The sequence below is a fragment of the Hemitrygon akajei genome, chromosome 29, assembly GCF_048418815.1.
Source record: "Hemitrygon akajei chromosome 29, sHemAka1.3, whole genome shotgun sequence".
Taxonomy (NCBI): domain Eukaryota; kingdom Metazoa; phylum Chordata; class Chondrichthyes; order Myliobatiformes; family Dasyatidae; genus Hemitrygon; species Hemitrygon akajei.
In genome coordinates, this window is record NC_133152.1 from 17,270,678 (window position 1) to 17,297,592 (window position 26,915).

A 26,915-nucleotide genomic window follows, 5' to 3' on the forward strand; every position below is an offset into this window, starting at 1 on the left:
TCCGGAGTGCAGAGGGGCATCTAGGACTCGAGGCAAACTCAAGGCTGCACCTAAGAAAGGGTGTCTTGGCTACATCTCACATGCACACACGCTCACACAGTCACAGTAGGGTGTAAAGACACTGGTTAAATTTCTCCTTCGCCCCTTGACACCAAGGGCAGTGGTGGAGTTCCAGGCATTGACAAGCTAGCCTGGTATGGACTAGGAGCAGGCTTCCAGAGCATTGTCGAAGCAGAGTTCCCCTACAAAATGTTGGTGAACATGTCCACTTCAGTAATCAGTTCTGAAGATGATTGTATGAGAACATCAAAACTACTTGGGTCCTTCCCTCTTCTGCCCACCTCCCAGTCAGGTCCTGTTGAGCAGGAGAGACTGTTCACTTGCTCTTTTACAGCGTGTTAGACACTTTAGGAAGGGTTTGTGCAACAAGTCAATGGCCAAGCATTGTATGCAGCTTTCAAAATCTCAGTTCAATCCTTTGAATTCAGTGGAACCCGAATGCAGAAGCAGAGCAGGAGATACCACTGTAGCGAATGTCTGAAATTATCACAGGAGAAGGTGGATAAAGTTCAATTAATCTTATGCTTCGCTCCAGAACAATCAAATGAGGGGAAAAATGTACGTGAAACAACAGAGCTTCAACCCCTGCTCAAGGACTTGAGCACAGTCTTAGTTGTTGCTCCTAAGTTCAAAGTAAAATATCAGAGTACATACATATCATGACACACAACCCTGAGATTCGTTTTCCTGTGGACATACTTAGCAAATCTATAGAACAGCAACTGTAAACAGGGTCAATGAACAACAAACTGTGCAAACATAAATATGAATAAATAGAAATAGAGAATAGGAGCATGAAATAACAAGATAAAAGAGTCCTTTAAGTGAGACCATCAGTTGTGAGAACACCAGAAATGGAATGAGTATAGTGATCCCCTTTTGTTCAAGAGCCTGATGGTTGCCAATAGATAATAGGAGCATGAAATAGCAAGATAAAAGAGTCCTTTGTGAGGCCATCAGTTGTGAGAACACCAGAAATGGAATGAGTGTAGTTACCCTTTTGTTCAAGGGCCTGATGGTTGAGGGGTGGTAACTGTTCTTGAACCTGGTGGTGCGAGCGCTGAGGCTCTTGTACCTTCTACCTGATGGCAGCAGCGAGAAAAGAGCACGGCCTTGGGTGGTGAGGATCTTTGATGACGGAAAGTTGTCAGGGGGGATGTCACATGGAATATCAGATGAGGAATAAGGTTTTACTTTCAGTTAAGTAACATTCAAATACAGCAGTGAAGAGTGTGACTGCCATCCTAGCCAACCTTCATCATCCAACAAGTAATACAATACACAAGACCCACTGGTCAAATTAACAAGTTGCTAAAACCTAGCATCAATCCAGCACTCATTCTCGGGACATTCCAGTATCACGTGGGAATGTGATACTTCCGAAATTGCGAAGCAAGGAATGCATAGCAAGAGCCCACAATCAGATCACCCGCTTCCTTTTGGAGAAGTTAACCGAGGGTTAAATGGCAGTCAAAATGCCAGAGAGAGCACAACAAAACTGCATCGGGAGACTTTTTTTTAAATAATGTTGTTCTGAAAGAACAGACAGGATCTAATGGGCACCCAAAACGTGATGCCACCTCTGGCAGTACAATACTCAGCAGCGAACTGTGAGCGCCAGCCTAGATGTTAATCTATCTCCAAAGGGGAACTTCAGCACACAAGCATCTGGCTCAGAGGAAACGGCGTCACAGACAACTCTTTTAGGCCAGTGCACCAAAGGAAATAAGGGAAAAGAGAGCAAATATAGCTGGAGCGCAGAGCAGCCATGAACCAATTTAATGACAGCACATGCTCAAGGGGCTGAGTGAATCTTGGTCCTCGTCCAATGGTTATTTGCAGGATTTTACCAGTACAATTTTACTGCCAAATTTGTCACAGGATAGCAATGACTGGGCATCAGAAGGATTTGTGAAAGGCTTTGCAATGTCCTGAGCATATAACACATTGCTGTATAAATAAATATTTCTCCTTTAGATGGAATGAATTCAGACTAGCTGCCAGCCATAATGAGAGGGGTTGTGCTTGGAGCTGTGGTGCTGGCACAGCAGAAAGCAGAAGCCTCCGAAGGATGAGAGAAAACGAAAAGGAAAATGCATTATTCAAGGCTTACCTTAGTCTCAGAGAGCTGGCGTTTCAGAAGCTGCAGTGCCTGTTTATGTCCAATCTCACTGTCCTGCAAAGCTTCATACTGATCCTTCAACTCTCTCTGTAATTTAAAAACAAAGGAAACAAGTCTCACTGATGTGCAGAGATTACAGGAGAAATTTGGATGGGGGGGGGGGTGTTCTGACCCTGCAAATCAAAACAAATTATTGAAGATTCACAAGGTCATTCCCCTCTATTACAAAAATTCCATTAGTAAAACCTATACAAACATCGAAAGCTGAAGAATTAATTGTACTCCATAGTTTACTGCTTGTTCCTGAAGGCCAAAGAGACATCCTTTTAAACACAATATTCTTGAATTTAGTAGGTGAATAAAGACGTATGTATAAACACAAACATAATACTTCCACTTTAAGATGGCGCTGGTGAGGCCCTGCAGCTACTAATCGGCGTCAAAAAAAACTACTAAATACCTTATTAACAACACTTTATGGGAGTGGATGACTCCCATCCACTCCATAATGTACTCGTTAGGCACAGGAGTACATTCAGCCAGAGACTCATTCCACCGAGATGTAACACTGAGCGTCATAGAAAGTCATTCCTGCCCGTGGCCATCAAACTTTACAACTCCTCCCTCGGAATGTCAGACACCCTGAGCCAATAGGCTGGTCCTGGACTTATTTCCACTTGGAATAATTTACTTATTATTATTTATTTATGGTGTTATATTGCTATATTTCTACACTATTCTTGGTTGGTGCGACTGTAACAAAACCCAATTTCCCTCGGGATCAATAAAGTATGTCTGTCTGTCTGTTTTATTAATAATGATCAACACTAATAATGGAAAGGTGAGTGGTGGTGGAAGCGGAGGTGAGAAACGGTTGACAAAGACAGAAGCGAGGGTGGCAGAGGTGGAGGGAAGGCACGGTCCAGGCAAATGGAAGTGGAGGCAGGGTTGAAGCAGAGTTGCAGCGTCCCCGAGACTGAGGGTAGTCCCAATGTCTGATGGGTTTAAGCATCAGGCCGAAATGGAAAGGTAGGTACTGGCCGAATCGTGGCAGCAGAGTTCAGGCCCCAGGCCATCCGAGCAAGGAACTGCCTGATATTTGGACAACTTAAGTGCCGGGGTCAGATTGAAAAGGTCAGGGTGTCGGAACCAGAGGGAAGTCTAGGGCTGGCCCTCCTCACTACTCCGCAATGTTTACTCAGCTTTGTGCTAAACTAAGGCCGTGGCCTACTCCGGCAGCAGCGATGCCTGGCTTCATGTCCGTGATCTCGCGATGTTTACTCAGCTCTGTGCTGAACTGAGGCTGTGGCCTGCTCCAGCTGCAGTAATGCCCAGCTTCAAGTCTTTCATAAAACTTCAGTTCTGAAGCTATTTGCTTACTTTTATTGTTTGCACAACGTGTTTTTTTCCTCTCTGCGCACTGGGTGCTTGGCGACTTTTTTTAATGTGTTCTTCTGAGGGTTCCTTGTTCTGCGGCTGCCTGTAACAAGCCTAATCTCAAGGTGGTACCATGTATATAAATACTTTGAACTTTGAGTATCAAAAATCAATAAATTTTGTATTCCTTGTAACATAGGAGGCAATTTTGAGCACATCTATTCCAGCTCACAGAGCAATCCCATTCCCTCAGCTAATATTCTCAATAAACTGTTCTCCCTACGGCCCCAACAATTTTTGCTATCCTCCCACTGCCTCCCTCCACAGTTCAACTGGCATAAAAGCCAGCCCTCTGTGAAAACCGAATTTAATATCAACTTTCCAGAATGGAACCAATTCTACAGCAAGGACGGTTTACAGCAGCCAAAAACCTACAAGTCTTTGGGATGTGGAACATCTAGTCACAAGGAGAACATGCAAACTCCATACAGACAGCACCAGAGGTCAGGCCTGAACTGTAGTCACTGGTGTTATGAGACATAGTTAGTAGCATGCTGCTGTTTCTACGATACTCAACAATCAACCGAATTAAAATCAGAAGTTATTTATTACATTAGGGAATTTAGAAGAGATATTAACTGACCAATACTGTCAGGTGATACAGGAGGTGGCAGGAAAACAGCAGGATTTCTGGCAGGACAATTGTTTGGAAGCCTAGTGAAAGGAGATTCCCTCTCACAAAGCACTAGATCGCCAAGGACACAGAGAAGGCTGAAAGGCTTTCAGCACTCAGGAGCTGAGAGAAAAAAATAATGCTGTTTCACCATCTTTTTGATAAATCAACTGCTCTGTTCCAAAACAAGTACCAATTAAGTCCTGAATAAGTACATTCTTCAGTCCTGAAGAAGGGCCTTGGCCTGAAACATCGACTTTTTAATCCATTTCCACAGATGCTGCTTGAGTTCCACCAGCATTTATGTGCTGCTTTTGACCAACTAAAGTTTATTTTCTAACCTATTTATTCACTAGATGCAAGCGCCACCAATAAGTATTTATCGTCCATTCCTAAATAACAAGAGTCACGGTGGCCCAGCAGTTTAACTGGTTAATATGAAACAGCACCAACCATAGGGAGCAGGTAACCTCAACCACCATGTCCTGACACAAAAAAAAACTAAGAACACACAAGGTGTGTACTGAAATTACAGTCCTATGAGCAAACAAGTCTTCACAAATTACTTACCCTCATTTTGTATCAGGTGGGGAGGATTTATGGGGAAGTGAAGAGAATAAAAGAGGATGACCAAACTGGGGGTTTAGTGGTCTGAAGGATATCCGTTGGCACTTTATGATACAGACAGACAGACATACTTTATTGATCCCGAGGGAAACTGGGTTTCGTTACAGCTGCACCAACCAAGAATAGTGAAGAAATATAGCAATATAAAACCATAAATAATTAAATAATAATAAGTTAATCATGCCAAGTGGGAATAAGTCCAGGACCAGCCTATTGGCTCAGGGTGTCTGACACTCCGAGGGAGGAGTTGTGAAGTTTGATGGCCACGGGTAGGAATGACTTCCTATGACACTCAGTGTTACATCTCAGTGGAAAGAGTCTCCGGCTGAATGAACTCCTGTGCCTAACCAGTACATTATGGAGTGGATGGGAGTCATTGTCCAAGATGGCATGCAACTTGGACAGCATCCTCTTTTCAGACACCACCGTCAGAGAGTCCAGTTCCACCCCCACTACATCACTGGCCTTACGAATGAGTTTGTTGATTCTGTTGGTGTCTGCTACCCTCAGCCTGCTGCCCCAGCACACAACAGCAAACATGATAGCACTCCCCGTGATACGATGATGCGATCATTTTCCTGGTCCAGACGATGGAACTGTGTGGAATGCTCTGAGTGAGGTTTCCCAGATCATTTTGTGGCATCAGGACTTCCCATCCAAGGCACAAAAAGGAATTTCAGTATCACAGAGAAACGAATTATTAGCTGGAAACTAGGAATACTCATCCCATCCGTAGCACAAAAAGGAACTCCAGTGTCACAGAGAAATGACTTATCAGGCTTCCTTTTTCTTCCTAACGACCTTCTTAGCTTCCTTCTGCAAGTCTTTAAAAAGCTTTGCAATCTTCTCTCCTCTCATCTCACTAGCTTTGGCTTCCTTATATGCCCTCTCTGTCTCGCTTTTACTTTGGTTCTGACTCTGCTTGTCAGCCACGGTAGTGTGATACGAGATACGACAGAATGGTTTGTTCCACTGTGGAGTGGTGTGGTGGGAGTAGAGGAGACAAGTGCCATTGCTGGGGGTGGTAGAAAAGGAGAAGGGCAGTGAGGGTTGGAGTGCCTGGATGGGGGAGGGGGGGGGTGGGAAGAGGATCACAGAAAACCTCGTCAGCACAGAAACAGGCCCTTCAGCCCATACTGTTCATGCTAACCATTCTGTCTCGGGTTTTGTGTGTTAACAATACACAGCTTCTATCCCATTGTTATCTGACTCTGAATTGAGCTCTTGTAGGACAAGATGGACTCTTGTCTTCATAATGTACCTTATTCTGATTCTACACTTTATTATATACCTGCACTGCATTTTTTCAGTAGCTTTATTGTAATTCTGCATGGCTATTGTTTTACCTTGCTCTGCTTCAGTCAGCTGTGTAGTGATTTGATCTGTATGAAGAGTATTCAAGACAAGCTTTTCACTGTATTTGGTACGTGTAACAATAATAAACCAATACCAAAATACTGTTTCTCAAAGGCACAGACTGCCCCCTGACAGTCACAACTCATCAACCAACCAGCAAGCCTCTAGGGGAGGGGTTCCCAATCTCTTTTTAATGCCATGAACCCCTACCATTAACCAAGAGGTCCGTGGACCCCAGGTTGGGAACCGCTCTAGCAACAGCCGTGAAGGTGGTGATTGGCAGGGGTCACCAGTTGAGGCTGCAGTCTGCTCCTGGTCCCAGGGTCACAATAAGAACTCAGCAGATTGCTGTCACAACTACTGACCTCCCCCCTCCATCCCAGCCAGGATCTTCAAGGCACCTTGCAGATCACCAGCTGGAGTGTGTTATACACAAGTGGCTCAGCACTACTCTATAGACAGTATGAGTCATCACCAGAGGGCCACACGTTTAGCATTTTGGAAGGTCAAATTTAAAAAGGGGTCATCTTTTGTGATTAAGCAAGGAATTGAATTCATGTTGGACAAAACAGAGATAGCTATTGTGCCAGTCGAAATCCCACTTCAACCACCTCACTTTAAAAGCTTGTGGAGCTCAAGGCTCCGCCAAGACCCACATCCAAAGCTCTAGGCTGAGCTCTAGTGCTGAGAGTCCTACATTGATCTGTGCCGAGGAAGAGCAGGGAGTAATTTCAAACTCCTAGACCATGTCCTTAAATCGGCCTTCCCAAAAGGGAGAAACGAACAACAGATTACCCCGACGTTATGGAAGAATCAACATACACTCATCAGTTACGGAACGAGGAACAGATTGCAAAGTCTTCTCTGTTTTTTGGTTAATGTTTTCAGTATCTCTGTTTTTTTTTGGTTAATGCTTTCAGTATTCTCTGTTTTTTGGTTAATGTTTTCAGCATCTAGTTTTTCATTTTCCTGTTTTTATTCTCTGTTTTTATAAGAAATTATAAACAGGATTATAAGAAATCCTGTTCATATTCTCTGTTTTTTGGTTAATGTTTTCAGCATCTAGTTTTTCATTTTCCATTATCACCTCAGGGTCTGTGGGAGCCTGCTACACGTCAATGGCTGCCTGCTCTACCACAACATTATTACCCTTGAGATTACGCAAAAGGATCCATATAAAATTTAAGCTCTGATCTTTTCTTAATACATCAACAACTGTTCGACCCTTGAGAATAGGAAGGGATTCCAAAAGGATTAGACCATGCAGCATGTCACCAGCTGCCAAGAAGCCTCCAAAGCAGCAAGTAAAAGCCATAGTCTCATTACAGGCCTGAAGCATTCCACCCAGGAAGTTGGTTAAAAACCCAAGAACAGACATGCATTCTCATGCTAGAGGCAAGTGTTAAACCTTTTGTATATACACGCACAAAAGAATCGACTCTACAATTCTTCAGCCAGCACCTCCAAGTCTCTACTTCCAAAGTTGAAATAGTAATTTTTTTTTAAAAAAATGCTTAATAAGTGCAGGAAATACAAAATTAAGAACAGAAAATGCTAGGATAACCGGCGGGTCTGGTAGTATCTGTGGAGAGAGAACACACTCGCTTTACAGGTTAATCTTCCTTCAAAGCAAATACCAAATGAACAGGATTTCTTTCACTTCCTCAGAAACTCAACAAATTCCATTCACCGGTCACAAATTCCACCCCATTCCGTGAGCCTGATGAGATGTATTACTGGCTGCCATGATAGGCAAAGGAGGAGACTGCTGGAGCCCCAAAATGGTTGTTTTGTTTTAAATCACAGGCTACAGATAAGGTGCCAGATGACTCAAGGATGAGGTACCTTTATTAGAGCACAGTACTTATAGGTCTCACAGAGTAATATCTAATATCAGAGATTTATTGGAAAACTTCGGAAGTGGAAAAGTTCAAGTTCAGAAGTATGAAGTAAATTTAAACTATAGGCATGTCACCATACTACCCTGAAATTCATTTTCTTGCAGACGTTCCCAGTAGTGGAAAACTACACACAAACAAGACTGAAAAACAACCAAAGCTGAAAAGACAAACTGCGCAAATACAAAAGCAACAAATAATAATAAATAAAATAAATAAATAATAAATATTGAGAACACACAAGTTGTTGGGTCCTTGAAAGTGAGTCCATAAGATTGTGGAGTCAGTTCACGTGTTGAGGTGAGCGAAGATATCTACGCTGGTTCAGGAGACTAATGGTTGAAGTGTATTAATTGTTCCTGAACCAGGTGGTATGGGACCGATACCTCCTTCCCACAGCAGTAGTGAGAAGAGAGCATGGTCTAGATGGTGGGGGTTGTTGATGATGCTTTCTGGTGTAGCGATTCTTGTAGAGATGCCCAGTGATGGGGAGGGGTTTTCCTGTGACCGACTGGGGTGCATCCACCATTCAGAGTTAACCGGCGCTTGAAAAGAAAAGCAAGCGTTAATGAAAGGATAGTCAAGGTGGTATTGATGGGTACGTTTCCTTTCTGATCAATTTGTGCAAATTTTTTGAAGGAACAAAATATATTGATGATGTCGGTATGGTTGATGCAGTCTATGCGCACTTCATTTAGGCCTTAACAATGCACCACTTGGGAGACTGGTCCAAAGAGGTCCATGTACTTCATGTTGATGAACTGGACCTAAAACTGACTTGTATTGGAGGCAGAGGGTGATGGTGGAAGGTTGAAAGCTCAAAGCCAGTGGGTCTATAGTACCATAGGGATCAGTGCTGAGACCCTGAATTTCTGTTTCTACATTTATTTTTATTTCTACATTAAGTTGAAGATGAATATGTGAAGCATGACCAACATTCCAGAAAACACAAACTTGGTCATGCTGTTGTATAGCTCAGCATTCAATACCATCAGTCCCTCAAAACTAATCAATACGCTTCAAGATCTTGGCCTCAATACCTCCTTGTGCAATTGGATCCTCGATTTCCTCACTTACAGACCCCCAGTCAGTTTGGATTGGTAACAACATCCCCCCGACAACCTCCATCAGTGCAGGTGCACCACAAGGCTGTATGCTTAGCCCCCTACTTTATAGTTATGACTGTGACTTCAAGAGGAGTCAATCAGAGGTTCATGGGCCAGTCCTCATCAGGGGAAATCAGAGGTGGAGAGGGTCAGCAATTTTAAATTCCTCAGTGTTATCATCTTAGAGGATCAGGCCAGGGTCCAGCATGTAAATGCCATTTCGAAGAAAGCAGGGCAGCAACTCTACTTCCGTAGAAGTTTCAGGAAATTCGGCATTTAAAAATTTGACAAACTTCTATCGACGTGTGGTGGAGAGTATATTGACTAGTTGCATCACAGCATCATATGCTGTTGAATAGAAAATCCAATAACAGCAGTGGATATGGCCCAGTCCATCATGGGTAAAGCCCTCCCCACCATTGAGCACACCTACATGGAACATCGTTACAGGAAAGCAGCATCCATCATCAAGGACCTCACCACCCAGAACATGCTTTCTTCTCACTGCTGCCATCAGGAAGGTGGTACAGGAACCTCAGAACACATACTACCCAGTTCAGATCAGTCATTTACTCCTCAACCATCAGGCTCTTGAACCAGATGGGATAACATCACTCACCCCACCACTGAACTGTTCCCAAAACCTATGGATTCACATTCAAGGACTCTTTGTCTCACATTCTCAATATTTATTGCTTATTTATTATTATTTTCCTTCTTTTGCATTTGCAATTTCTTGCCTTTTGTACGTGGTTTATTTGTCCGTTCTGCAGGGTACAGCCTTTCACAAATTCTATTGCGTCTCTTGGATTTACTGTGTACGCCTACAGGAAAATTAATCTCCGTATTGTATATGGTGACATACATGTACTTTAATAACAAATTCACATTGAACTTTGATGGCAAAGAGGATAATTGTATGCTGCAGGATGACGTCCATCAGTTGCTAAAAGGGGCAGAGCAATGATCGGTAGAAGTTAATCCTGCCAAGGGTGAGGTCATACAATTTGAGAGTACCAATAAGGATAGAACATAGAAAGTGAACGGTAGAGCCTTAAGGACTTTTAAGGAACAGAGGAAGTTTGATGTAGGAGTCCAAGGATCCCTGAAGGTGGCAGCATAGATGGACAAGATGATGAAGAGGTAGATGGTAACCACATATCTACGTGTCCACATGTCAGATGTATCAAAAACTACAGACCATTACTTTAGGTTAAAATGTAAGATTCTGAAGGTGCACGGGGAAGAACTATCTTTCACTCAGAGCATGACGGAAATCAGGATCACACCGTCTGAGTGGGTGTGCAGACAAGTACTCTCCCAACATCTACATCTCCAAACGATACTTGAACCACCCATGTATAAAAGGGTACAGACTACACGATGGTAAATGGAATTAAATGACTACTTTTACAGCTGGCATCGACCTGATAGACTGAATGACTCATTTCTATACTGTATGAATCTATGACATTGATATCCGAATACAAACCAGACTGTTACCGACTCCGGTGCCTTTATTAACTGAGTTTGGGGACTTGAATTCATGCCATTCAAAGAGCAGCTAAATCCAATTTTAGAACTACGGGGCTTGACTACACACACACACACACACACACACACACACACACACAGTTTTTTTCACCTTTGCTTTCAAATCTTTTCTCTGGTCTCCTGCTCCTTATCCCAGTCACTATACTCTGAAGCTTGGTTTTTGGTTCCTTGCTGCCTTAGAATTTAAGGCACACTAGTACCAGTGGTCACATAAACTGCTACCATGTCTTCAAGCTCTGGGAATCCTTCCCCAAACTTCTACCTTCCCTTCTTTCAGATTCTCTTTAATAACCAATCCTTTTAACCAACATTTTGTCATCTTCTGTAATATCTCACTTAGAAACAGGCAGCCTTTTCTTTTGTTTGATGTCACTTAGGATTTGATTCTTTACTCCATGTTGAAGATGCTCTGCAAATGGAGGTTGTTATTATAAAGTTATAAAACAGTGAGACGGACTCCCTTGCAATAGAAACCAGAGATCACGTCAAATTGCAAAATGGTCACAAAGGGCATGCAGCTTATTACAAACAGCACGTCCTGTTTAATATCGGGGGGAGAGGAAGGGGGGGAGAGGAAGGGGGGGAGAGGAAGGGGGGGAGAGGAAGGGGGGGAGAGGAAGGGGGGGAGAGGAAGGGGGGGAGAGAAAGGGGGAGAGAAAGGGGGAGAGGAAGGGGGGAGAGGAAGGGGAGAGGAAGGGGGAGAGGAAGGGGGGAGAGGAAGGGGGAGAGGAAGGGGGAGAGGAAGGGGGGAGAGGAAGGGGGGAGAGGAAGGGGGGAGAGGAAGGGGGAGAGGAAGGGGGAGAGGAAGGGGGGAGAGGAAGGGGGGAGAGGAAGGGGGAGAGGAAGGGGGAGAGGAAGGGGGAGAGGAAGGGGGGAGAGGAAGGGGGAGAGGAAGGGGGGAGAGGAAGGGGGAGAGGAAGGGGGGAGAGGAAGGGGAGAGGAAGGGGGAGAGGAAGGGGGGAGAGGAAGGGGAGAGGAAGGGGGAGAGGAAGGGGGGAGAGGAAGGGGGGAGAGGAAGGGGGAGAGGAAGGGGGAGAGGAAGGGGGGAGAGGAAGGGGGGAGAGGAAGGGGGAGAGGAAGGGGGGAGAGGAAGGGGGAGAGGAAAGGGGAGAGGAAGGGGGGAGAGGAAAGGCGGAGAGGAAGGGGGGAGAGGAAGGGGAGAGAAATAAAGCAGTAGAGCATAAGAAAGTGCAAGGGAGCAAAAGTGAGAGAGAGAGAGAGGGGGGAGGGAGAGAGAGAGAGCACACAAGAGTGAATACAGGAAAGGGGATACAAAAAGGGAAATAGCAAGAGAGTTTAAAAAGAACACAAGAGAAAGTGAGCGAGAGTGCGAGCATGTGAGAAGCACCTAAAAAAATAAAGTTACTGACCAATTCTTGGAACCTGCAACAACCCCTGCTTTATGTGCTTTTAAAACAGTGGTCACAGCTGAATGCCCACTCAGCTCATTGCTTAAACACTACACCTCCACAAACATACAATGAGAGAATTATTCCAGAGCAACAAACACCTGCTTATGGTGTGCAAGCTCGGTCTGAGGAGGAAATTCACTCACTCGGTTATTTTCCGCAGGTTATGAGTGAGGCATGATCGGAATTTCTCCTGCTTTTTCTTCGGTTAAAAAAAACCCTTTCATCTGAAACCCCCCCCCCCCCCCCCCTTGATTTTCAAATAGTTCTGTAGAACATCACTTCAGTGTTGTACAGCACAGAAACAGAACTTCCAGCCCATCGCATCCATGCTGATTGCTTCGCCCATTTACACTGACCTCACCTGTCCGCATCATGTCTGTTCCTTCTGTGCCTTGCCAGATTAAGTGCCCAGACAAATACCTCTTAATTGTAACAATCAGATTCTATCACCTCCTCTGGTAGTAAGTTCCATATGATAACTACTCTGCTTAAAAAAAATACTTCTCAAATCCCTTTCAAGACTCTTTCCTCACAATTTAAACCTATGATATCCCTACAAAGGGGAAAATATTCAGACTGCTCAGCCTATCTTTGCCTCTGATAATTGTGTGCCGCTTTATCAGGTCACTCCTAAGCTCCCGTCACTTCAGAAAAAACAGTTCCAACCTATTCAGTATTCCCCCAGGATTCGAGTCCTCCAATTCCAGGCAACATGCTGTTGACTCTTCCCCGCAGCACAATCAGCTCACTCACATTCTCCCTGTACAGCGGAAAGTGAAAATGTATGTAGTACTCCAATTGCAATCTAACCAGTATTTTGCAAGAATATTTCATCTCAGGCAGTACTGCTCCTAACTTGAGCACTAGAAAAGAACAGGCTGTTCGCTCCCTGGTCTGATCCTCAGCCGACATTTATAAATGGGCATATTCTCTCAGAGGACGCAGCGTTACAACCAGGATTACGATCCAGAGTTTATTTTTCTACCTTCCAGCCTAGAAGTGCCAGAGCCAATTTTAGCACCACACTACCATGCAGCTGGGACTAATTAAACCAGCTAATTGAGGCTGGGGCCTCTATTACTGTTCTACCTGGATCAGCTATTTTTCTCCCTTCCAAGGCACGTGCACTCCACTAACCTCCCTCCTCATCTCCTCACACTGCGGCAAAATTGAGGCTTTTTCTCACCTTATTCCCAGGATGCAGGCGTTAAGAACAGCAATTACTGCCCTCTGAGTAGTCATCGAGGTCCCCCTCCTTCAACTACTGCAAACTATCCAACTGAAGATTTTCTTCCACCACAGAGCCATCAAGAATCAACTTTGCTCACCGTATACTGTACACTTACATGTATTAGGAATCCATCAGGGCAAACAATATTCAACAATTATAAAGAATTATATACAGGTTAAAATACTGATATGGAATAAAATGTGCATTAACACCAGCATATTAACAATGCAAACATCATTTTAAAAATGGCTTAAATGTTTATAGTGCAATGCAGTGATGGAAGTAATTGATAGAGGGGGGTGGGGGGGGGGGGGGGGCTCCAGAACGGTTGATCAGATTAACTGCCCGGAGGAATAAACTTTTATAATGACATGAAGTTTTTGTTTTAATAGCCCTATAGCACTCTTCAGAAGGGGACTTTTGAAAGAGGCAGTTTTCAGGGTAGATAGTGCCCGCAATTTTTCCCGCTCTCTTCTTTGTCCTGCAGTAATGGTAGACTGCAGCCAATGACCTTTGCTGCTGATGTGACAGTTCACTGGGATTGGTGTATGCTGTGAAAGGTGCCGCATCAAATCAGACGCTAACGACTAATGTGAAGATGCTTTCTATAATGGCAGTGCAGGATGACCCAGGAATTGGAAAAAGACTTTAAGTCAGATAGCGATAAGTTTGGAGGAGGACCTACCGGAGATGGAATTGGTTCCAGGCAGATCAGTTATGAAACTTGCAGGCACTATTGAAGAAGCCTCAGCAAATTAGTGCAACACATTTGAGATGAAAGTTAGGCGTAGCTAACAATTGGCAAGTAACATTCGGGCCAGAACCACACCAGGAAATGACCATCTCCAGCAGGAAACAGACTAACCATCTCCTCTTTACATTTTGGGAGGGAAAGTGAGAAGGGGACTACATAAATGAGATGGCACATTCTAACAAGGATTTGAGAATAGAGGCATGAAATTATGCGGATGCTTCAAATCTTAAACAATACACAAAAATGCTCGAGGAGCTCAATAAATCAGGCAGCATCTATGGAGGAGAATTGATGATCAAGCTTTTTTGGGACATAATAAAGTCTTGGCTCAAAATGTTTATTCCCTTCCATGGATAGTAACTTGCTAATTCATTGTGGGTTATGTGTAAGAAGTACGTCAATGGCATACGTCATTATGGCACCACATCACACGTGAGCACTCCTCTAAACAAAAACTAAATCCCGGCTCCTGCACTTTTCTTTCAATTAGTTTTTGGAGTTGAAAACATAACAGTGATGATGGGGAAGTTTTAAAACGAACCCAAGATGACCACCTACCTGATGAAGCACAGCATTTTTTCCCTAGAAAGGGGGAGAGAGACACTTAGGTAAAAAAAAAGCTGACAACAGGCAAAATAAGCAAGCAAACATGAGGAAACCTGCAGATGCTGGAAATTCAAGCAACACACACAAAATGCTGGTGGAACGCAGCAGGCCAGGCAGCATCTATAGGGAGAAGCACTGTCGACGTTTCGGGCCGAGACCCTTCGTCAGGACTAGCTGAAAGAAAAGATAGTAAGAGATTTGGAAATGGGAGGGGGAGGGGGGGGAAATCCGAAATGATAGAAGACCGGAGGGGGAGGGGTAAAACTAAGAGCTGGAAAGTTGATTGGCAAAATTAATAAGCAATGTGTACAGCCATGGGTTCACAAACGCTGAGTACCGAGTGATGATGATGATAATAATAAATAAATAAAAATCAGAAATGGCTGGCTACATTGGAGAGATGGGTGTGCTGAATTGATCAATGGATAACTGGGTGAACTGAGCGGTATTTTAACGCAAATGAGATAGCTGATGAAAAATGAGCACCAGCATTGCTGAGTGCAATGGGTGGAAAACCAATACAGTTTGCTTGGAAGTTTAACTGCTCCAACCACACCAGCCAAAATGAGTTCGCTGATATTATAAATATGATACAGGGACACTTAGAACTAAAATCGTTGTTGATTGCACAACATTTTATGTTTCATGAGCTGAATCAAAAGGAAGGGGAGTCCATTTCAGCTTACTGAAGAAATTGCTTGAGCATCATCAGTTCAGTAATGGGCTTAATGATGCATTGACAGATAGTTTAGTCTCTGGAATCTCAGAAGAAAGCATTCAAAAATGGCTCCTAACTCACGTTTAAAAACGCAGTTCAAATTGCTGTATCAATGGAAACGACAGCCAGAGATGCAAATAAGTTGCAGTCAGGAATAAAAGTGAGCATTAAAAATATCGCAGAGTCTGAACAGAAACCTGCCCTACCAAAACAGTTGTGTTCCATTGTGGTAGGGGCTCACACACACCAGAGCGATGTAGTTTTAAAGGTAAAGCTTGCAGAAAATGAAACAATATAGGACACATACAATACAAAGAGCATGGCAGGCAGACAAAATTAGATGGACCGCACAGGGAAGAGAAGATGATAAAAAGTCGAGTTGCAGTTTCAAAATGAGCACTGCTCTGCATGCCGTTGATGAAACGCCTGGTCATGATGATAGCCACACAGTACTTGAGATTTACAAAGTGAAAATTAACAAGAGACAAGTAATACCTTGCACCGGAAGTGAACGCCAAATTAACTAAAAATGGAATTGGACACCGGCTCAGTTGTTTCCATCATTCCTCAAAATGAGTTTGAACAGCATTTCAAAAATACTGAAATCTGCAGATATCCAACTACGACTTTGTACTGAAGAAATGATAACCCCTGTGGGGATGACATATGTAACAACGAAATACAGCAACCAACAAACCTTAGTAAAAATCAGGACAGCCAGCATTGTGGCGCTGTGATTGGTTGACGGAACTAAAACCTGATTGGAAATCCATCCATCATTTGCATGCCACATCCCCTATAATGAGGCCTACTAAAAGCAAATTAAGAAAGGTACTGGATGATGCCACAACAGTGTTCAAGGATAGCTTTGGAAAACTCAAATATATCAAGGGTAAAATAGTGTTAGATGAAAAATACCGCACTCAAGTTTTACAAAGCCTGTCTGGCTCCTTATACCATCTGTGATAAAATAGCCAGTGAGCTGGATCGCATGGAGGCTGAAGGAATTCTTTCAAAGGTTTAGTGGAGCCCATGGGCAATGCTAATGGTCCCAGTAGCCAAGAAGGATGGGTCTGTCAGGATCTGTGGTGATTTTAAAGTCACCATTAACCCAGTATTGAAAGCAAATCAAAACACTCTACCCAGGTTAGAGGGCATCTTTCCAAGCCTTTCTGGAGGAAAGAACTTCTGCAAAGAGGACTTAGCTGAGGCCTACCTACAGACAGAAATGGAAGAAGAGTCCAAAGTATTTCTCAGCATAAACACTCAAAGGGGTTTATTGCTATAATAGGTTTATTTTTGGAGTATCATCTGCACCTGCACCACATGTGCTGCAAAGGCTACCCCAGGCATTTAATGTTTCTTGGATGACAATATTGTTACCAGTGAGGATGACAAGGAAAATCTTCAAAATCTCAAGACAGCGTTGAGTTGAGTATAGCTTGGGGGTGTAAAATGTTTCAAGCAGTACTTGTACGGGAGAGCAAGTACCCTCATTACTGATCCATCAACATCTAGTGTGCACTTTCCAATCCACAGAAGGGTGTTCCACTAACAGTAGCAGCACAAAGGGTTCTGTTTCTTGGAGGAAGCAATTACAAGAGGCCAACTAATCATGAAAATGCTAATGCATCATCCATTTACCTTTGCAAAAGGAAATACCTGAAAAATCCATGTAAAAGAACACTCCCTTGATGTATTCTCCCTAACGCAAATTGAAAGCCTATTACAGCAGAGAAGATCGAGAGGGAAACCAGAAAAGACCCCAACATTGTCTCATGTCTACATGGACACCCAAAGTGGCTGGAATGTGCAGCAAAATTTCCACTTCCCCCATTTTTACCAGTGCCAGGATGAACTTGCCCTCGACAGGGGTTGCCTGAAGTGGGGATTGAGAGTTGTTGTATCACCCAAGCTGAGAGCTAACGTGTTGGAGGAGCTACATGCCAGTTATCTAGGTGTGGTCAAAATGAAAGCGTTGGCTCAGAGCTTTATCTGGTGGCCTGGGATAGATCAGCAGATTGAGCAGCTGTTCGGGACGCCAACATGTCCAGAAGTGGCCCAGAGCAGAATTTCTCCATCCTTGGGGAATAGCCTGCCTTGTCCCAGTGGAGGATTCACGTGCAGTTTTCCAGACTATTCATGGGCACACATCTCTTGCAAGTAGCCAGAAGCGTTTCCAATTGCTTCCACTACAGCCTCTGTTGATGTGACTGATGTTCCAGTACAATAATTCAGTGACAATGGACCATACTGTACTTTGTTGAAAAACAGTTTCAGTCATCACCTGCCAAGCGGAGTGACCTCCCCCTGCCGCACATATAGATGTGTACAGTATATAAATTGAGATGGCTTCTGTATTGAGTTGGAGTTTATAGCTAGGCAGGAAAGTGTTATGTATATAGTATTTCAGTAATATTTGATTAATATTGTAAATATATTGTTTAAGCATTCTTTGTTTACATAATTCATTATGGATTATATGTAAGAATTACGTGAATGGCATATGTCATCATGTCATATGTAAAGCGCCTCATGAAAGAAAAACTAAGTAGACAAGAAAACTTAACAAACAGGTTAAGAAAACGGTTAATGAAAGCATATAGGATTCTAGGATTCATAAATAGGCATATAAGTTCAAGACCATGGAATCCAGTTTTACAAAACACAAAATGAAAATCAAAATCATTGTAGATAAAAATAGAAAATGCTGAAAATATTCAACAGTCAGGCAGCATCTGTGAGGAGAAAAGAGATAACAGGTCTCTTCTTAACTAGGGAAGAAAAAGGAGTCTTATTTTAGGTAGAAGAGTAGGTGGAGAAAGGGGCTGGATAGTAATAAAAGGGAACTTCTCAAGTCCAGATGATCTAACAAGGCAGTAAAGGATAGATTATGCTTCCTCATTTGTGTGGCTACAGGTATTGAAAGAGTTTTTGCATGTCATTGCATGTGGAAATGGCCAGATCTGACACAGAAAGGAACTGCAAAATATCTAAAGTCGGAGAGTGCGATGTGTGGTCAACAACAGCTGCCCCGATGATAAATGAGGTTTTGTTCCTTCAGCTTACTCATTGCAACAACGCAGGTGGCCGCTGACAGATAGATCAGAGTCGGACTGCGATGAAGAGAAGTAGCAGGCAGGAGGAAGCCCCTCCTCTGAACTGGTGCTCCACAAAGCAAAGTCAGCTACCTCATGTTTCTATGTTGCAGTACATTACACAAGAGTGGACTAGCCCGTTGCTCCAAAACAAAGAGGGCCCACCCACCAGATATGCATTCCCATCAGTATTTCAAAGGAACTCACTGGTCTGCTCTTCTGCCCCTACCTCCTGGCCTTCCACCAGCTTCCCTTCCTACTATCCAAATTGGTATAGTGCATTTGGTGGCCATCTCCTGTACACGAGAGAGCCCAAATGCAAAACATGTAACTACTTTGCAAAGCATCTGTGCTCAGTCCACAAGTTATCCTTAGCTTCTGGGTGTTATTAATAATAATTCATCAGAAAAAAAACATTGCAGCATATAGTGCTAGCAGTAGAGGGAGTGAATAGTTCATGGACAAATGGGTACAGATCAAGTGAGTTACTTGGCCATGAATAAATCTCACACTTAAGGATCAAAGTCGTTGGAGCTGCACCTCAACCAAGCTAGCGGTGAGCATTTAACCACACTGACTCGTTAAGATGGTTTAAAGGTTTTAGGGAGTCGGTGCACAAAATCACTCACTGCAGTGTATCCAACCTCAATCTTGCTACGCCGACCATAGAATGTTTACAACAAATCATAGACTCCGAGATTACTGTCGGTGGGAAGTTCAGCGCTGCTGGGTGAGGAGGATGGTTAGAATCTGTTGTGGGAGATGCCCAATGCCTGTTTAATGGTGCAAGTGTTCTTTGACAGCCATCAGCCCATTCCCAAAAGTCACCGAGAATTTGCTCCAAAATGAGGCATAGACAGTCTATTAAGTAAAGATTCATTTGCAAATGTTCAGTTGTCAGTGCGTATCCCTGTTTCAGCCTTAAGATGGAAGACAAGTCTTTGACAATGTTGCCTGAACTGCTTTGTTTGTTATGTATTTAATATTTCAATAATATAATTATATATATTTGTTTGATTAAAATAAATCATTTTGGGTTAAATACATAATTGCATTCGTCATCACGCTACTACGTGACACACGCGCGCCTCACTTAAAGTAGACATGAAACTAGAGTAACTATTCAGATTGGCATTCTGGACCGAGTTGTGTTTTGCACATCGGGCAGCTCTGGTTGATTAAGCTATTTCCTCCCAAGTCCCTGTTAACTAAAACTGTATCAGTGCTCCATAAGGCTTCACCCAGTCAAACCCTGCCTTGGCATTACAGGCAAATCACTTTTATTGCACCCCTGAAATTCACTACCTTCACCCCTCTCAACGTTTAAACCAAGATGATAGCGAGATCTTGAGCCAAGTGATCCTGAGAGAGACCAGCAGAGAATTTCAGACCTTGGTGCCGAGCTAACTGGAGACAGTGTCAGTGATCATGTGATTAAATTCAAGACTGCTCTAGAGTGTGGAACTGGAGGAGTGCGGCTATCTTCATGCATTATGGTGCTGAAGGAGATTATACAAGGCAAGGAGGGATTTACATGTGAGATAAGGATTTAATAAAAGTCTTTAGTGAAAGCACAAGTGTCAAAATGACCTTACTTTACACTGAGTAGAAGAATGCCAGGAATGTATTGGATGTTAGGTTTGGGTGTAACCAAAAAGGGTATGAATGAGGGTTTTAGATGAAGTACTGAAGCATATCTGGAAACAGATTCAAGAGGTAGATGACACAGAACCCCAAACATCCAACCTAACCCAAGTTTTCCATTTTAGAAACATAGAAAACCTACAGCACAATACAGGCCCTTCGGCCCACAAAGTTATGCTGAACATGTCCCTACCTTAGAAATTACCGTACTAGGCTTACCCATAGCCCTCTATTTTTCTAAGCTCCATGTACCTATCCAAAAGTCTCTTAAAAGACCCTATCGTATCCGCCTCCATCACCGTTGCCGGCAGCCCATTCCACACACTCACCACTCTGAGTAAAAAATTTACCCCTGACATCTCCTCTGTACCTACTCCCCAGCACCTTAAGCCTGTGTCTTCTTGTGGCAACCATTTCAGCCCTGGGAAAAAGCCTCTGACTATCCACACGATCAATGCCTCTCATCATCTTATACACCTCACAGGTCACCTCTCATCCTTCATCGCTCCAAGGAGAAAAGGCCAAGTTCACTCAATCTATTCTCATAAGGCGTGCTCCCTAATCCAGGCAACATCCTTGTAAATTTCCTCTGCACCCTTTCTATGGTTTCAACATCCTTCCAGTAGTGAGGCGACCAGAACTGAGCACAGTACTCCAAGTGGGGTCTCCAGGGTCCCAAGAGTTTAAAAACTCTGAGACACTTGATAGGAAAGGAAAGGAGTTGACAGATAAAGCATTGTTTAAGGATGGGAATGGGAGACTGTGGATTTAACCCTTTCCATTATTTAAAATATATGACCACAAGACTCCTTTGTATACAAGATATTAAGAGGAATAGATAGAGTGGACAGCCAGCGCCTCTTCCACAGGGCACCTCTGCTCAGTACAAGAGGACATGGCTTTAAGGTAAGGGGTGGGAAGTTCAAGGGGGATATTAGAGGAAGGTTTTTTTATTCAGAGAGTGGTTGGTGTGAGGAATGCACTGCCTGAGTCAGTGGTGGAGGCAGATACACTAGTGAAATTTAAGAGACTACTAGACAGGTATATGGAGCAATTTAAGGTGGGAGGGTTATATGGGAGGCAGGTTTTAAGGGTTGGCACAACATTGTGGGCCAAAGGGCCTGTACTGTGCTGTACTATTCTATGTTCTCTGCCCAAGGAAAGGTATTGTGTCCAACACAAGTCCTCTCACAATGTTTCCACCCACACTTTCAGCATTAAAAAAATAACAAAATTTAGCATTTGGGAAGACCTGCTGAATGCAATCAAAGCCAGACACACAAAATGCTGGAGAAACTCAGCAGGTCAGGCAACGCCTATGGAAATAGATAGATAGTCGACGTTTCAGGCTGAGACCCTTCTTCAGGACAGTGAGAGCCTGCCCTAAATTTGCTCCCCTTGATAAAGCGGTCATGAAAAAGATATGAGCTAAAAGGAGAAAGTTCATCATCTTTGAGACTATTTGCAAAATGCTTCATTACCCCCAACTCAAGTCATTTTAATGTATAGCAGTGAGAGTCTGCCAACTAAACTTTATAGTAACAGAGGCAAGAGAAACAATTTGTACTTGTGCCTTTTGTCAGAGCGGGTAAATTTGCCACAGTACTACATATAGCAAGTTAGATACAGCCTTTCAGAGAAAACCTTGCCTCACAATGGAAAGCACAATTCCACTGTCAACATGGCTCTGGGTCTTAAAGACCATAAATTCAAGTTGACGCTAAGCAAACGCTGAACGTGTTTACTCTAAAGTTTAATTACTGTTTAGGCTGAGGATCAAAACCTTGGCTTTGACTGTGAGTGCATCTGTAAAGGGCTACAGACACCAAATTTTAGAATTTCCCAATCCATAACATTGCTCAACACCCAAAATGACTGCCAAGTACTTCGCCCATGGTTAATCTGCACACAGTTAAACAGTGCCAAGTACGAGCATGAGGTTAGAGTGCGGCATTAGAAGCTTAAGAATACGGTGCAAGCATGGGGCTTCTATACTGCTGTACAGATAGACAGACAGAGATTGTATTGTAATGCCCTGATACAATCACTGCTTATCAACAGAATATTACTGAGCACCACACATTCACACACTACTATCAACATGTTACAAGCTGTGCAATAAAACAATCGCCATAAAGTTCAAAGTACATTTATTATCAAAGTATGTATACTTCATACAACCTTGAGTTTCGTCTCCTTACAGGCAGCCACAAGACAAAGAAGTCCAGCAGAGCCCACTAAAAATGATTTAATCGGGGGTTTGCTGGGCAGCACAGCTCAAAGGGTCAGAAGGGCCTGTTTTATGCTGTATTTCAATAAATAAATAAATGACTGAACCCCCAGTGTGCAGTGACACAAATAATGCAAACAGCATTCAGAACTGAAGTTCACAACACTGCAGCCGATCCAGAGGCCACTAATTACAGGCCACAGCCTCAGTCCAGCACGGAGACTAGGAGGGAGCCCAACCGGACCTCTCTTACCTCCAATCCCAACACCCTGACCATTTCAATCTAGCCCAGTGCTTAAATCGTCCAAACTTTGGGCCGTTTCTTGCTCTCTGCCACTCTGATACATCCTCGGGCTTGGGCTCCACTGCATCGATTTGGTCAGTACCCGACCCTTCCAATTCGGCTCGACTCTCAAATCGATCAAACCTCAGATCTTTCTTCAGCTTCGCCTCGGCTCCACGGTTTTGAATTGCCTCCAAGTCCACTCCAGCAACCCCGGCCTGGGCGCGCTGCAACGGCCCTGCCTTTCCGAGACCCTGGCCTATACCACAAAAACACCAGGTCATACAGGCAGTTCCGCTCAACTCTGACAGCAATGCCACAGGCTGCTGTTAGCAGCGATCGCTTGCCATAAAAAAAATGTGAATAGTGAAGTATTTAGTTGCTTTCTTTGTTTCATGGGCCACCAACAAGTAGTCGCTGAACTCTAGCAGCACCATTTTAAACTGGAAGTACGATTTCCTAACCATGGACCTTTCTTCACCTACAAAATAACCCCTCCCATAAATCTACCGGGCTCTTACCAGTTACCTATTGTTGCATTCACTGAAAATTGGTGGGACCCCTGTATTTCTGACAGTTACTGATGTAACATTGATGGGTAAAGGCGTCCAACCAGGCTGATGTCAGAGCCACGTGTTTAGCAGAGCCTACGTGTTGGGAGACTGCGACGGGTACCTCAGCAGCTATGGGGCTACTGTGGCCTCGCTCTGGTTCCAATCCTTGCAGTGACTCCTAAAAAAAGAGACATTCCCAAAAACCAAAGTTTACTGCCCGAATCGGTCTTCACACTCAAGGGCTAAAGTAGAGCAGCGAAGTTGAGGGTGGAGTTTCTGAAAATTCTTTCCCCTGCTACTATAAGGAGATCTGACAGTCAGTGTAACTCTATAAAACATCTCAAGTGGCATTTTGATTTATTAACCCCATGAAAATTCACACCTGTGGAGTTTCATGGCCAAAATTAACAATCTTTTTCCTACAAGGTTACTTAAAGTCTGGACCAGTCCCACATCTAATAAAACAATAAGCACGGGCTTGGAAGGCCCCTCCAAACCTTTGATTCATTTTCCTAGTACTAGAAGCTGTCTCCAAGCACATGGTGAACCCTACAGGAGAAGCCAGTTTATGGAAGAAAGAGAGGAAGGGGGCCAAGAGGCTCATCACTCACTCAGCTACTAGCTAATAGTCATTGCTGGAGACAGATCTCTGCAAAGAGAAACAGCTGACATTTCAGGCTGAAGATCTTTCATCAGAACATCAGCTCTTGACTCACTTTATGTAAACACTGCAGGAGTTTTGGAATACCGTGTTGCTGTTAGACACAATTTATCTTTTTTTTCCTCTAGCATTTTTCTCCCTTGTACCATCTTCTGTGAGAGGTGTGTTCCCCACATTATTGAGGCACCTTCGATATAGTCACTCAGCATAAAAACTCCATGTTAAAATAGTCAGGCATTGAACTAATGTTCACAGAACTCTGTGTAAGGAAGCATTTCATTTGCATTCCTTTACCAGAAAAGCAATAAGATCACTCCAAGAAGGTTGCCCCATTCTTAACTTGCCTTCCCAACACACAGATAACAGTCCATAAATTAGCTGCCTTCACTGACTATTTACCCTGAAACTCCCCCTCACTTAGAGGAACCAAGTGGAAGCCTCATTTAAAGCACAGAAGACCAAAATTTTACATGTAATAAATTTGAAAAAATAATGTTATACATTTCCTGGCAGAGAATATGATTAGCAAGGTTAGAAACACAGTCTGCAGATGTTACAAAGGAAACCGGTGGCTGTGTGTAATCTCCCCACCACTTCGGTGCTCCACCTTCCTCCTACATTCCAAACCCACCTTATCACCCACCTAGCTTCTGTTGTCCACCAGCCTCTCTACATCTGGACTCACCCATCATCTAACCAGCTCCCATCTCAACATTCACCTTCATTTCTTTATGCTTTCCCTCGGTCCCGATGCAGGGGCCTCAACCCGAAATGCCATCACAGTTGCTACTTGGGCTACAGAGCTCCTTCTAAAGCTTTCTCTTCCCCCCCCCCCCTTGGCTTTGGAGGGGTGGTGTTAATCGGCTACTGTGAGCAGGTATCGCCCAAGTATAGATGGCTGGTGTGAACTGGCAGAGAGAGTCCAAAAATGACATTGTTAAAGGGCCAGCGAGAGAGAGTAGATTAGGAGGAATTAAGCAGGGAATGGGATTGATGGGAGAACTAGCACAGACTTGATGGGACAAATGGCCTCTTCTGTTGTTCTGAAACACAATAATATTGGGGCAGGAAAAAATATATATGAAATTGAAACATTTGTGAAGAACCCCTGAAAATGTTAATAATGAGTTATGAGGACCTAGGTTAAAATAAAATGAAAACTAATAAACACAAGACTGATCCACGTCGTATTGCATCTGAATTTGTCCCTTGGTCCTCCAGGACATGGCTGGTGACAGCTCGTTCTGCTGACCATTCTTCAAGTATAAGCAAATTAGTCCACCACAAGAGATAGGGTAAGGCTCTGCTCCTGATCGCTAAAGCACAGAAACCACTCAGCCCGCCGACTCCATGCTGTTTGGCGAGCAAAGATTCATTTAGTATCAAAGTATGTATGCAACATACAACTCTGAGATTCATCTCCAGATAGCCATGAAACAAAGACAAACCATGGAAGTTCAAAGAGAACCAGCAAACCCAGGCACCGCCCCCCCCCACCTCACACAACAAAAAAACAGCAACACTATCATCAACCCTCCCCCCACCCCGCACCGAAACAAAAACAAGAAAGCAGGTAGTCAGTCACAACACCGCGAGCCCTGCTAGTTCTCTTTCCTGGTCTAATCCAATTGGAAAGTTTCCACCACATCTATAAAAAGTGCGTCCCACGTCATTACTGCGGTTCCTGTAAAAAAAAGCTACTTGCATCCCGTTTCTTTTTCTCCTGGCATTTTACCCTCTCGTTCATGTTTTCATTTATAAATGATTCAAGGACCAGGTTCTCTCTAAGCCTCACTATCAGCCTGCAGAACACCTCACAATCTCTTTTTTTTGCTCTCACTCACAATCAGCTTTCTACAAGGAAAGGCCAGGAGAGGGAATCCCAGCACCCACCATTGGCCCAGAGCATAGAGAACCCATCAGCAGAATGTGTTGTACCACCCAAGCTGAGCAGTGGTACTAACTGGACAGGGATACGTTTAACAAAGACAGGCATTGGGCCTAGTCCAACACACTTCAACCAGCAGGGTCTGCGAGAGCAAGTCAGTACCAGGCCAAGCAGTAGAAAATGAACAGTAGATCAATCCCTGTGCTATTAAGGAATTATCTGGGTTCAGCAAAAGCGCATTGCATTAAAAAAAACTTAAGACAGGATCGATTGCCTTTTAACTGACCATGTTTGCTCTGCGCTGCTGATGCCTTTACATCAATACTCAAAACACTGAGTAAAACGAGTTTTGCTATTGTCACAAGCACAGAGAAAAACTTAGCTTAACAAACCAGCCGTGCAGATCATTTCGAAGCACGAGTAATTTGAGGCACAACAAGGGAAAAGCGGTTACAGCTAAGGCAGAGTGGGAATGGAAGGAGAGGAGAGCAGAGCAGTAAATGATTTCTTTGGCTTTGAAGGTTTAGTAGCTAAAATGACTTGCTTCACATCTTTGTGAAATAGATTTATACCTCCAACACTCAGTTATTTCTGGCTTTTGTAACTGCTTGGGTTTCGAGCCAAGATTTATGGCCGTCAATAATTTAAGGCTGGACAGATATTCTATGTTGCAGTGAGCCTCAAAGGCTCCTGCATGATTAACTCTCCCCGGTTTCTGGAACAGAAGGCAAAGCCGGTGCAGCTCAATTGGTGCTGATACCTGGCACTGTGAATGCAGATAGAGGTTAGCAATAACACAGCTGTGTTTTAACTGCAAACCAGGGCTGCCAACATAACGCAAATCCCAAGGGTGATATTTTCAGATGCAAATTGCACTCCTCAGACCGAAAATGTTCATATGGTCAAGAAGCAGCAAGCCGATCTGTGATGTGGCTGCAGGGCACATGAAGGTTAGATTTGGTCCATTACAAATTAATATAGCACAAAGTAAGACTATTCAGCCCCAAATACCTGTGCTAGCCCTTTTAATGAAAAATCCAAATAGCCTCATTCCCCTGCAGAC

General features: G+C 43.6%; 1 protein-coding gene across 2 annotated transcripts in view; it reads right to left on the reverse strand.

Moving 5' to 3' along the window:
- Positions 1 to 26,915, reverse strand: part of LOC140718255 (E3 ubiquitin-protein ligase TRIM62-like) — a 96,688-nt gene that overhangs the window by 25,191 nt on the left and 44,582 nt on the right. The window contains exons 1-2 of one of the 2 annotated variants that reach the window (XM_073031756.1): positions 8,355 to 8,399; positions 2,174 to 2,269 (exon numbers count right to left, since the gene is read on the reverse strand). In XM_073031756.1, the coding sequence (XP_072887857.1) occupies positions 2,174 to 2,269; positions 8,355 to 8,384 (126 nt within the window). In that variant the 5' untranslated portion in view covers positions 8,385 to 8,399. Of the gene's footprint in view, positions 1 to 2,173; positions 2,270 to 8,354; positions 8,400 to 26,915 lie in introns of those variants that run through there. The other variant, XM_073031755.1, reaches the window with a different exon arrangement.